At 35.9% G+C, this 12,521-nt stretch overlaps 1 protein-coding gene and 1 long non-coding RNA gene across 4 annotated transcripts; both read right to left on the bottom strand.

Moving 5' to 3' along the window:
- Positions 1–1,819: 1,819 nt before the first annotated feature.
- LOC113338671 lies at positions 1,820–4,095 on the bottom strand. 3 transcript variants are annotated; one of them, XM_026584044.1, is made up of 3 exons: positions 3,933–4,095; positions 3,689–3,812; positions 1,820–2,018 (listed from the first exon to the last, which is right to left on the bottom strand). In XM_026584044.1, exons 1-3 carry the CDS (start codon positions 3,995–3,997, stop codon positions 1,890–1,892), a joined length of 318 nt encoding a protein of 105 aa, XP_026439829.1. In that variant the 5' UTR covers positions 3,998–4,095; the 3' UTR covers positions 1,820–1,889. The 3 variants fall into 3 exon arrangements, 1 of the variants encoding a protein (XP_026439829.1); XR_003354813.1 differs by lacking the exon at positions 1,820–2,018 and adding an exon at positions 2,691–2,717 and having other exon boundaries at positions 3,921–4,095; XR_003354812.1 differs by lacking the exon at positions 1,820–2,018 and adding an exon at positions 2,691–2,717.
- Positions 4,096–8,855: 4,760 nt separating this feature from the next.
- Positions 8,856–9,805, bottom strand: LOC113338215. Its single transcript, XR_003354678.1, has 2 exons — positions 9,542–9,805; positions 8,856–9,456 (listed from the first exon to the last, which is right to left on the bottom strand). It is a non-coding gene; the product is annotated as an uncharacterized LOC113338215 (long non-coding RNA).
- Positions 9,806–12,521: the final 2,716 nt, after the last annotated feature.

Below are 12,521 nucleotides of genomic sequence, written 5' to 3'. Positions count from 1 at the left end.
GGAAAGGAAAAATCGTACGATCGTGGAAATGGCTCGCAGTATGCTAAAAGCAAGGAAGCTACCCAACACCTACTGGGCGGAAGCAGTCAACACAGCAGTGTACATCCTTAATCGCTCGCCAACAAAAGCGGTTCACAATAAAACTCCATACGAGGGATGGCATAAGAAAAAGCCTGAGGTAACTTCTTTCAGAATTTTTGGTTGTGTAGCATACTCACATATTCCATCCCAACATAGAGAAAAGTTCGATGAAAAAGGAGAAAAGCTTATATTCATCGGATATAGCGAGGAGTCTAAAGCCTATAGACTTCTAAATCCAGATACAAAGGAACTGGTAATATCAAGAGATGTTATCTTTGATGAATTCAAAGCTTGGGATTGGAATGATGAACCAGATAACCACGAGTCTCCACTACTCATCGAAGAAGAGCCATATCTGTCACACCAAGAAGAAAAACTCCACCAGCAAGCCCGAGATCTCCTAGTCCAACACAACAAAGTCCAAGCTCATCTGACTCAAGTGCCCCACCTAGAAAGGTGCGTTCCCTAAGAGATATTTATAATGTATCTAATTGTGCTTTTATAGCACTAGAACCTCAAAAATATGAGGATGCGGCGAAAGAAGAAAAATGGAGAAACGCCATGGACGAAGAAATGCGAGTAATTGAGAAAAATAAGACATGGGAGCTCGTCAATCAGCCAGTTGATAAAGAAATAATTGGTCTGAAATGGGTCTACAAGACAAAATATAATGAAGATGGGTCAATTCAAAAGCACAAAGCAAGGCTAGTTGCAAAAGGATATTCCCAGCAACCAGGAATTGACTACAACGAGACATTCGCCCCAGTCGCTCGCATGGAAACAATTCGGATGGTGTTAGCTTTGGCAGCTCAACTCAAAATGAAAGTCTACCAATTAGACGTAAAGTCGGCGTTCCTAAACGGAGAACTAGAAGAAGAGGTGTACGTTGAACAACCTCAAGGATATATCCGAAAAGGAAAAGAAAAAATGGTATATCGTCTCCGCAAAGCACTATACGGTCTTAAGCAAGCACCGCGTGCATGGAACAGCAAAATCGACAAGTATTTCCGAGATAATGGATTTGAGAAAAGTCCAAGTGAGCCATCACTCTACATCAGAAAACAAGGTACGGACTTCCTAATTGTCTGTCTCTATGTTGATGATTTAATTTATGCCAGTACAAAACAAGAGATGACAGAAAAATTTAAGAAGGAGATGATGAAAGAATATGAGATGACAGACTTAGGTCTTATGCGATATTTTCTTGGGATTCAAGTAAAACAATCTCCAGAAGAAATATTCATTTCTCAAGAAAAATATGCGGAAGACTTACTGAAAAGGTTCAACATGATGGATTGCAAACCAATTGCAACTCCAATGGGTACCAATGAGAAATTGGTAAAAAATGATGGAGCGACAAAAGTTGATCCAACCTTATTCAGAAGTCTAGTCGGCTCACTGATCTACTTAACAAATACAAGGCCAGACATCGTCAATGCAACCAGTATTGTTTCTCGGTTTATGAGCGAGCCAAGCAAGTTACACTATGCAGCCGCAAAGAGAATTCTTCGGTATATCAAGGGAACGAAGGATTTTGGCATCAAGTATACAAAAGAAAAAGATAATGATTTAATTGGCTTCACAGATAGCGATTGGGCAGGTTCTATTGAAGACCGAAAGAGCACATCAGGCTATGTTTTCTGTATGGGAACAAAAGTTATCTCTTGGAGTTCTAAAAAGCAAAGCACGGTGGCATTATCGTCAGCCGAAGCAGAGTACATAGCATCAACAAGTGCAGCATGTGAAGCAGTGTGGCTAAGAAGAATAATGAATGACCTACAACAAAGGCAAATGCAGCCGACGACTATCTACTGTGACAATATGTCTACAATTGCAATGACAAAAAATCCAGTCTTCCACGGAAGGACGAAGCACATAGGGCTACGACACCACTTCATCAGAGAGCTTGTAGAAGACAAGGAAATCGAGCTCCAATTCTGTCCAACACAAGAACAAAATGCAGACATTTTCACGAAAGCAGTCACGGTGGATAAGTTCAATCATTTCAGAGAAAAGCTCAACATCACAAATTAAGAGGGAGTGTTAAAAATAAAAATTAATTTGTGATCATTATTCTAGAATAATCTTGAAGTTCCCTAGACTAGGTAAAGCCCAATACATTCTAGAGTTTTTGGGCCTCTAGAGTCTTCTTTTTAGTCACATGTAATCTAGAGAATTCTTTCTCTAGAATTCTCTTAAGGCATAGTAGATCATAGTCTCTAGAATTTTCATTTCTAGAGTTTTCTTCACTAGGCCTATAAATAGGCACTCCATGGTTTCATTTTGATCATCAAAACTCAAGTGAGTAACCAAGTAGTAGAGTGAGAGCTAGAGTTAGAGTAAGAGCCAAAGTGCCTCTTTGTAAACAACTAGTGGAAGCCAAAGTTGCTACACAAACCTCTTGTAACATTTTCATTTTCATATTAATCAAAGCCTCACTTTCCAATTAACCAACCTCTCTTTCAAAATCATTTCCATAAACCCATCACATTTCCGCATTGCGCCAACAAAATTTACATTTTACACCACCTATCCCGCTTACCTGTTTGATAGGAGGATAAACGTCTGAAGAAAACAAACAAAACATCTGTTTAAGGAATTATTGAGTTATTCAACCTGCCTCTCATGCGCTTGTTCTGCAATGCTACAAGTACAAGTTGTACATCAAAAACGGAGCCACATCATAAGATGGTACAAAACGAGTACCTAAAATCCATGAATGTGTAATTCCAACAAACAGTAAATGATTTGACCAGAAATCTCACAACAACACATTCTGATACGTGAAAAGAGAGATGCATATAAGTCCTTTTCTCATTCCTACTACTAGAAATGGGTTGCAAAAGTATCTGGATTGTTAACTCGAAGAACATAAGATCTCATCTAGTTTATGACCTATGTAACATATGCAACATATTGGCTGTAAAGGCGAAACAACGATTGCAATATGAAAACCCTTAGGGAATGGAAGCAAGATCATCCGCAGTAGCAACTAACGACCAAGATCTGCTTTCATTATGTGGCAATACCGCTCAACTTTAGTAGATCGTCAAGTGCTCAAGAAAGTTAAAAGCAGAAACATATATCCGTCAACTGTTAAAAACCTATAATACAGCTTATCAAAGACTTACCTCTTCATATCAGACATACTATTTCCACCATCTAAGACCCAAGAAATGCATTCAGGTTCAAGTCCACTAAACGAGAGGTAACATCAAATTTTGGGAAGACGAAAATACAACTCTCTGGTGCACATCTTTAGTCTACCTTAGATAGCAATAGACTTCTTAGCAAATATCTTCCTTCGAGCAGCCTATTCAGAACTTTGAATTCAATGTGATCAAACAGTCCCAGAGCCTTCATTGATATACTAAAAAGACATAGCCCTAGGTTCATGAGAGGCCCAAGTAGTATTTACCAATCAAAACAACTAGTTCTGTTATCAACATTTTAAATCAAAACCCCAATTAAGGGATTTCAAGGAATGCTTCTTCAAATAAATTCAAAACAAGTTAAGTCAAGTCAATTCCTAAATTTTGGTTTACTCCATCACTAAGCCAGAAAAAAATAATGGAAATCTCTAATCATGACAAAGTTAAATGTAGACCTTATAATCAAACCCTCTTGATCCTGAAAGTTGATTAGAGTTGGGGAGACTCATTTTGCCGAGCAGAATCCAATCATTGAGAACAACTGTATGCTGGTCCAGAATCCCGAATTCCCAATACACACTGATAACAAAAAATTAATAATTTTTCAGTAAAGTTCATCTAAAAATCGAACTTTTCAGTAAGAGATACACCCTTTTCATAGAAATTTTAACTAAAATCAAAACTAACCGCAACTCTTACACGAGAACTAACAGCAATGTTAAGCTCTTGATCAACTTCCAACTTTCTACAATAGAATAATTCATCCCAGAGTCTAAAAGACATTGATTGGATCAAAAGTGGTTAACTTGTTGGAGATTCAAATGATGAGCTGATCGAGTTATGATTGAACTCTTTGTTATTTTTTCTCTGAAATCTGCGTCCTTTTTTTTTCTTTTTGTGTTGAAAGAAACAGACTGAACAAGTTGTAGTGATTATAATAAACATCCGATATTGGTTAAGGGGTTGGTGTGAAATCTGAATCATTTGTGTTCCCGAAGACGCTGACTGAATCATTCACCCTCCATCCTACGTGACCTATTTACTTTTAGATTTTGTCCCACTATTAAGTGACCTATATCATTAAACAAGGAGATATTTCTAAAATTATCATTTTAATTGATTATAAGAAATGTAAGAAATATGCATAATTTGATAGGTATGTTTATATTTGTTGCGTAGGTGTTTTAAATGCTTTTCAATGGTATGAAGTTTGCGAACATCCGTGGTGTAGCTCGAGAGATAAATCATTTCAAAATTTCACTAGTTATTATCCATAAGGGTATAATTGTAAAAAAAGCTTAAATATACTTTTTTCCCTTGCTTGCCTTAAAAATTATGCAAACTTGAACTAGGTCACTTAATAGTGGGACGGAGAGAGTATTTTCGAAGACGCTAAATTTTGAAGCCTGGATTTTCTTCATCTGAGTTGGTCCTGACTCGTTAGATAGCTAGGAATGTCTATCGAGTCAGACTTCTGCTAAATTCAGATTACTAACTTAAAATCTGCAACATGACTAAAAAATTGCAAAGGCAACATGACCAAAAATTTGCGCGGTGGCTAAAAGATTCCACATCGCTCAAAATTTACCTTATAGTAATCCGTAATTTTTCGGTGATATGAAAACACCCCTCATGCCAAGAAAACATAAAATTTGGAATACCATCCAAATTTTGCACCATAATGGAAATTTTGTTTTATGAACCTCAGAAGTGACAATTTTACTTCAATGTTATCAGGTGACCAGAATTTGGTTGGTGATGTAAAAGTTTACCTCCGAGAGTGGTGAACAAACAAACAAACAAAAAGAAAAAACTATGTGATCTTGCCAAATTTATGTCGACTACATGGTCCTCCTAGTTAGGATCCTTCCTCATGAACCCCCTTTGTCATTTTATGTCAATATGATCCATGAAGCTGGTCTAGAAGATATGGGATATACAGGAAGGTCTTTTACTTGGTCAAGCAACATACATGGCACTGGTGTTAGAAGATCCAGATTGGACAGAGTCATCACAAATGCTGAATGGGTCATTCATTTTCCAGATGCTAATCTACTTCATTTACCTCAATTGGGATCTGACCATTGTCTCATTTTATTAGATTCTACAATCACAAATGGTGACAAGAAGAAAAACTGGAAGTACTTTCAGTGTTATGAAAGAGATGACTCTCTAAAAGCTGAGATAGTAGCTGCTTGGAATACAAATATTATTGGTTCTCATGCTTTCCAATTTTCAAAAAAAAACTGGTTTTTACAAGGCAGTTTTTCTCATAATGGAACAGGGAGAAGTTTGGTGATATCAACAACAATCTTCACCTTCTACATCAGCAATTGGAAGCCATTCAACAGAAAGATCCCACCTTGAACAGTAATGTTACTTCCCAAGTTCAAGAAGTGGAACAACAAATTGAACATTGGCACCAAATTCAAAGTGAGTTTTGGGGTCAAAAGTCCAGAGATCAATACTATATGGAGACAGATAAAAATACCAAGTTTCATCACACTAATGCTAACAGAATAAGGTCAAGAAACAATATTTCTTCTCTTAAAGATTCAACTGGGAATTGGTGCTCAACAAGACAAGACTTAGAAGGTTTGTTGGTGAACTACTACAGGGAATTACATACTTCTACTTCTACTTCTACTTCTAAAAATGAAGATCTTTTACAGTGCATTCCTCAAGTCATTACAAGCACAGATAATGTGGATCTTATTAAAGTTCCTGATGATAATGAGATTCTCAAAGCTTTAAAGGACATGAAGCCATGGAAATCCCCAGGTCCAGATGGGTTTCCACCTAGATTCTTCAAGTCTCATTGGGATGTAGTTGGTAATAATGTGATCCAAATGGTTAAGCAATTCTTCCATACTAGATACATTTTAAAGGAACTAAATGCAACAAATATTTCTCTCATTCCAAAGACAAAGAATAAGCAGTTTCCATCTGATCTCAGACCTATTTCCTTGTGCAATTCATCCTACAAGATCATCTCCAAGATTATTTCTTCTAGAGTCAAGAAGGTTATGGGGAAGATTATATCACCTTTTCAGGGTGCTTATGTTCAAGGGAGATAAATTTCAGAAAACATACATCTGGCTCAAGAAATTATACATACAATGAAGAATAAGAAGGAAGAAAAGAATTACATTGCTCTCAAGTTGGATATGTCAAAAGCATTTGACAGGGTGGAATGGTCTTTCTTAATGGATGTGATGACAAAAATGGGTTTCTTCAGTGAATGGTTCCAGTTAATTATGCAGTGCATCAATACTACTGTACTTCTTATCAACCCACAAGAGGCATCAGACAGGGTGATCCCCTTTCACCCTATCTGTTTATTATTGTCATGGAAGCTTTCTCAAGGCAATTGCATCAAGCTGAACTAGACATGAAGATTCAGGGGATTAAAATTGCTGCTAATGCCCCCTCCATCTCCCATTTATTCTTTGCAGATGACTGCTTGTTGTTTGCTACAGCTGATCTCCATAATGTTAATAACTTACTTCAGATTATTGATGATTTTGGGACTGATTCTGGGCAATTGGTAAACTTCTTTAAATCAAGTGTGCATTTCAGTATTAAAGTTCCTCAAAGATTTTGCAGAATTTTGGAAAGAAGGCTTAAGGTGCCCAGTATGAATACAAATGAAAAATACTTGGGTATCCCTCTGATTATTGGTAAAAACAAAAAGTAGCGTCTCAAGCACCTTATGGACAAAGTTAAACAGAGACTTGCAGTTTGGAGAGGGCCTACAATGTCTCAGTGTGGAAAATCTCTTATGATAAGGACAGTGACTAACACAATTCCTTCTTACACTATGAGTTTCCTTCAAATACCAAAAGCAACTATTCAAGAAATTGATGCAGTGTAGAGGGACTTCTGGTGGGGTTATGAAGATCACAAAGGTACTTGCATCACTTCTTGGAAGTTCTTGAGAAGACATAAAGATATTGGTGGTCAGGGTTTCAGAGATCTAAAAATTCTGAACCAAGCACTACTGATTAGAGCTGCTTGGAGAATCTGTGTGAACTCAGATGAAGTATGGGTGAAGTGTATGGCTGCAAAACACTTCCCTTGTACAAGTTTACTACATGCCAGTAAGAAAGATAATTGTTTTTGGGCATGGAAGGGCATACAGAAGAATGTGGATTTCATCAAAAAGCATAGCTGCTGGAGAGTGGGGAATGGCAACAAAATAAAAATTTGGTTTGATGTTTGGATAATTGGTTTGGATCACCCTCCAATACCAAGAAAGTAAGTTGAAAATTCTGAAAAATTTATTTGGGTCTGTGAACTGATTTATCAGGGAAGTAACTCATGGAACGCAGATTTGGTGAGTTATCTGTTTGAACCAACTGTTGCTGAACTGATTATAAGAATGCACATACCAAGAACTACATATGATAAATTGATTTGGAAACTGACCAGAAATGGTGAGTTTACATTGAAATCAACTTATAATAAGTTGTTTGAAGAAAGCTTAGGAGGTGTACAAGTCTCAACCCATATCCAAGGCACCACTATTAGATGGAAAGAGTTTTGGAGAATTCAGACTTGGCCAAGAGTTAGACATTTCTTTTCACATTTTATGCCTAAGTGACATTTTACCAAACAGGGTACACCTGGAAAGAGCATGCAACTACATCAACAGAACTTGTCCATTCTGCAATCAACATGAAGAGAGCCTTATACATGTTCTTTTCCACTGCCCTTTCTCCATAGAAGTATGGATGGAAATACCTGGTGGCAGTACTGTATTCACTGGAGGATACACTGATATTGCTCCTATGTTTGAAGATTGGATGAATCAACACAATCAACAACAAGGCAAAAGTGAATGGTTAAATCTGGCTATGGTTACTGCTTGGAATATTTGGAATGAAAGATGTGAAGTGGCATTTCAAAAAAAAAAAAAAGGATGATCTAAAAAGCACGGCTAGGAGAGCTATCAATTTTGCCAATTACATTGGAAAACTTAATACTAAATCTCTAACTTCAACAAATGCTTTGCATGTTCATGAGACTTTCCCTACTAGATGGAAACCTCCTAGCTTTCCTTTTCTTACTATGAACTGTGATGCTTCTTTTGATCTGATTACTGGACTAATGAGAGTTGGTTTGATTTTAAGTGATTCTGCAGGAAAATGGTGGGGATCCTATGCAAAATGCTATGCAAGAATAGGTGACTCTGAACAAACAGAGTGCATTGCAATCTCTGATGTTGTGGCATGGTGCAAGGAGTTGCAGATCTCTCATGTTGTTTTTGAAACCGATTTGAAGAACATCGAAGGATACATCAACAAATCTACACAAGTCATAGTTTGGGAGAATGAATGCATTCTACTAGATGCTTTGGACATGATGGAAAGATTTATTCCATTTTGGAAATGTAGTTTCATTCCTAGATTATGTAATAAAGTTGTTCATGAGTTAGCAAAATTCAGTAGAAAGTTTGGTATTTCGAAAGTTTGGTTGGATAGTCCTCCAACAATCATTATGAGTCAGTTGTTGCTAGACAATTTGGATTCCGCTACTTAATAATATATTCTTCTTTTGCATCAAAAAAAAAAGTTCTCAGAACTATAAATTTCTCCCTGAATTTGATGATGAGTTTAATGGTGGACAATGAACCCATTTCATGTTTCTCTCTCTTATTCCAGTTTTACTCTTACATCTTTGTCATCTTGTGAAAAACTTGCAGGTGCTCTGATTTTTATCAGCTACATGTTGTTCCGAGTTGTTTGATACACACTCCCACCAAAAAAAAAAAAAAAAAAAATTATACACAAAAAAAATTTAAATAATTTTATGCACACTGGACTGGATTGAATAAAAAAAATATTTTACAAACTTAGAACTCTGCCGCTAGTAAGATGGCAACTATAGCCGCAGCTAATAAACTCAAGTTGTTGCGGTTGCAGCTTGGAGGTGCAGCCGTACTACGATTTTTATTATTATTGTTGTGGCTAGCTGCCGCACCAGCTCCATATATGCCACCAGTGACAGGTACCACTGTCCCGTTCCATTATTGCTTCTTTTATTATTACCGGTTGACGTGTTAGGTGTCTTCTTGTTAGCTGCCCTACCACTTCTACCATTATTAGATGACGATGATGAACGACCACCACCACGACTACCACCACCGCCGCACCAAGTCGTCTGTTAATCCTAAAAATGATTCCACCCCCTTGTATGTTGTTTCCATTTCCCTGTTCATAACCTGAAAATACGTGTCGCAATTGGTTAAGAAACTATAAAGATAAACTACATAAACAAAATTGTAACATGAAGATAAAAATGATTACCTGAACCAGGAGACAATGGAAGATGAATCAGAAGAAAGCATAAAATTGCTTTAGCTAATAGACCGATCCAAATTGCTTGAGTGATGCTGATTTTTGTTTTTCAATTTCACGTCTCAAATAAAATATCAGCTTAATTTTGGGTTTGAAATACTTGGTAATTCGTTTTCTTTTTTTTCCTGTTCTTTCCTTCTGAGTATTCCCTGAATGGAATGTTCATCGTAACTCCTTTTATTCCTGAGACTTATCTTCTTGCTGCACCGTGTCGTTTTGTCACTCAAAAAAATTAAAAAAATGTTATATGTTGGACTTTCCTTACTTTAATCCTTTATTAGGTCAAGAATGACATTCTTTCCTTATCATACTGTGTCGTGTTAGCTACCACATATTCACCAAAAATACATACGCGGATGCCTAGACTAGGCCAAATTTTTCTGTAGGTGGACATCACTTCCTCCTGAATTCTCTTCCTAGCATGTGTTCCGAAACTATATAAGTAAATATTATCTCCCTCTATGGAAAAGAGATACGATTGTTTTTTCATTTTAGCTTAAAAATAGTTCAAATTACAAAAAAAGTTATAGTCTTCTCTATAACTTTCTTCCATATGGAATAACTAATACTGATCTCAACTGATATTAGAATTATCCTAATGAATTAAACTCTCCCAAGTCTTAACATAATACTAGAAATTTCTCCCTGACTTTGATATTGTCATATTGAGTTGATACTTTTTACTTGATGCATGGTGGATAGTTTACGCTACTCTCTCATTCCAATTTTACTCTTATATTTTTGTCTTTTGAAGCTTTATTGCTGCTCTACTAGAATGGCTCATCTAGTGGAAAAGTTGCAGGTGCTATTATCATCTAACTGTTGATCTACTTTTTCATCATCACAACAATTAATGGATATTGACAAACAAAAAATTACAAGACTGATGTTGTCGAAGAAAGATTTTATGATCATAATTCATCATAAGCCTTTGAAAAGCACATATTCCTCCGACCTCTCTTAGAAACATAAATGTGAGCAGCAAACAAGTTGGGAAATGACTGACACAAACAAAAGGATAATTAATTAAGGACTAAACAAAAGGTAAATGGAGTTGTTAATTGTTGATTAAGCATTTCAGATCATGATTAAAAAGGGTAATAATATTTGTCTTCAGCATATATTACAGCTAGTTCAGATTTTCAAACCCCAGTCAGATAACATACAACATGTTTCAAATCTGACTTGAATCGAGTTACGTACTTAAACCAATACGTACTGTCGTAAAGCTAATTAGATTATTTAACTGAAACCCCATTAGAAATTTAAAACACTAGAGCAAAGAAGATTGCAACTCCTGATGCAGTGAACAATCCAAATTGGTTCTGCTTCCAGTTGAGAGGTGCAGCTGTACTTTTGCGAGTGTCCTTCTTCTTGCAGACACCGCCATAATAAACATAACCATCACTACACCAAATCTAGGTTTTTCTAACAATAAGATTCCTAACTAATTTTATTTTGGTAACTCAAACAATCCATTATAAATCTAGTAACTCTTGTAGAGTGTTAGCAACTTAAGTAATAGTTACCATAATTAGGAATTAATTCATAAAAACTAAATAACTATTCAAAGTGTGAGATCACTAGTTATACATGCCTAACAAATTTTTTACTAAATCACTATTATAACTATTCCTACCCAAAATTAGATGTCTACTAGAATCAACCCCATCTTGATAACTATTTATCATTTTTATTCGTAACACACTTGTACATAGCTAACACCATGATTTATTTTGAAATTTAGAAAATGCAAAATAGAATTTTAAGATTTTATAAGTCTTTTGTTTGGAACCAACTAATTGGGCTAGAACCCTGAAATAACCTAAACCCGGAACAAAAGTTTGGGAATCCAAAATTTCAGTCCATATATTTTTCCCAGCCACCGTTGACAGAACCAAGGATACCAAACCAAACTCGAATGCAACATAGGGAAAAAATTTTCTTCTCCTTCTATTTCAATCTCCTTCTGCACTTCAGATTGAAACTCAAATGATCCTTCTTCGAATTAAACTCCAACTAAAGAAAACCGCATCTCATTCTTATGATTTCTCTCTACTCATCAATTTCAGGGAATTTGAAGAGATGAAGGTGATTTATTTCCGATGAAATCCGTTGGTTATTGTTGCTGGTATGATTTCTCTTCTTCTTCTTTTTTTCTTCTTCGATTACTCTTATTACAGTTCTTAAATTATGAACCTAGGGTTTAAAGGGATTTTTAAAATTGGGTTCAAATTGGGGGTTTATGATTGTTGAATCTCTTAGTTGTTTTCTGTTTAAGGTGGTTATGGTTTAAGATGAACGAAATAGGGATGAAACGTGAGATAATTTTGTGAAGATCAGAGAGTAGATGTTTTATACTTCCCTACTGCAATTATGAAATTAACAAAATAATTTTTGATTCGTGATGGTTTACTCTATCTTTGTTGTCAGTGTAAATCATGATTATTGTATATTGTCTCATGTTGAATTAAAGAAATGGTTTAAAAAGGTTGCAGCAGCATTGGCAACTTTTTTGTGCAGTTTCTACAGGATGCTTATGTTAAGATTTTAGGGTGAATGTGTATTGTGGGAAATAGTTTGTAAGTTGAAGGGCGAAAGCCTCATTGTAACCTCAGTCATTGTAGGAAGTTGTAGATTATATCTGCCTATTCTGGTGTTTGGGTCGACTTCACTTTTTGATATGAATCTTTTAATACATGATCTTGTGCTGATTTAATTATCTGGTTATAGAGCAATTTTTTCCGTAGGTAAACTTATTACTGGTTTTAAGAACTCGTTATCACAATTTGGGATTTTGAGCAGGATTTGTATTGTTGTCTTATAAGTGTGGAGCTTTGAGTTTAATGCTATTGTTTTCTAAAATGATGCAGTGCATTGGGATGTAATTTCATGAGCTTATTTGTTTGTGTCTGTATGCCCACAACGT

This window comes from Papaver somniferum, unplaced genomic scaffold, assembly GCF_003573695.1.
Source record: "Papaver somniferum cultivar HN1 unplaced genomic scaffold, ASM357369v1 unplaced-scaffold_19, whole genome shotgun sequence".
NCBI classification, from domain to species: domain Eukaryota; kingdom Viridiplantae; phylum Streptophyta; class Magnoliopsida; order Ranunculales; family Papaveraceae; genus Papaver; species Papaver somniferum.
The sequence above is the reverse complement of the archived record's forward strand: the minus strand, read 5'-3'. Positions and strand labels throughout refer to the sequence as shown.

What these genes read in the sequence shown, in the direction of transcription:
- LOC113338671 (XM_026584044.1), bottom strand. Translation starts at nt 3,997, where the DNA reads ATGAATTATTCTATTGTAGAAAGTTGGAAGTTGATCAAGAGCTTAACA. An exon ending in ACATTGCTGTTAGTTCTCGT is followed by an intron (nt 3,813 to 3,932) that starts GTAAGAGTTGCG and finishes TTTTGTTATCAG; the next exon opens with TGTGTATTGGGAATTCGGGA. An exon ending in CAAGAGGGTTTGATTATAAG is followed by an intron (nt 2,019 to 3,688) that starts GTCTACATTTAA and finishes TGTGTTGGACAG; the next exon opens with AATTGGAGCTCGATTTCCTT.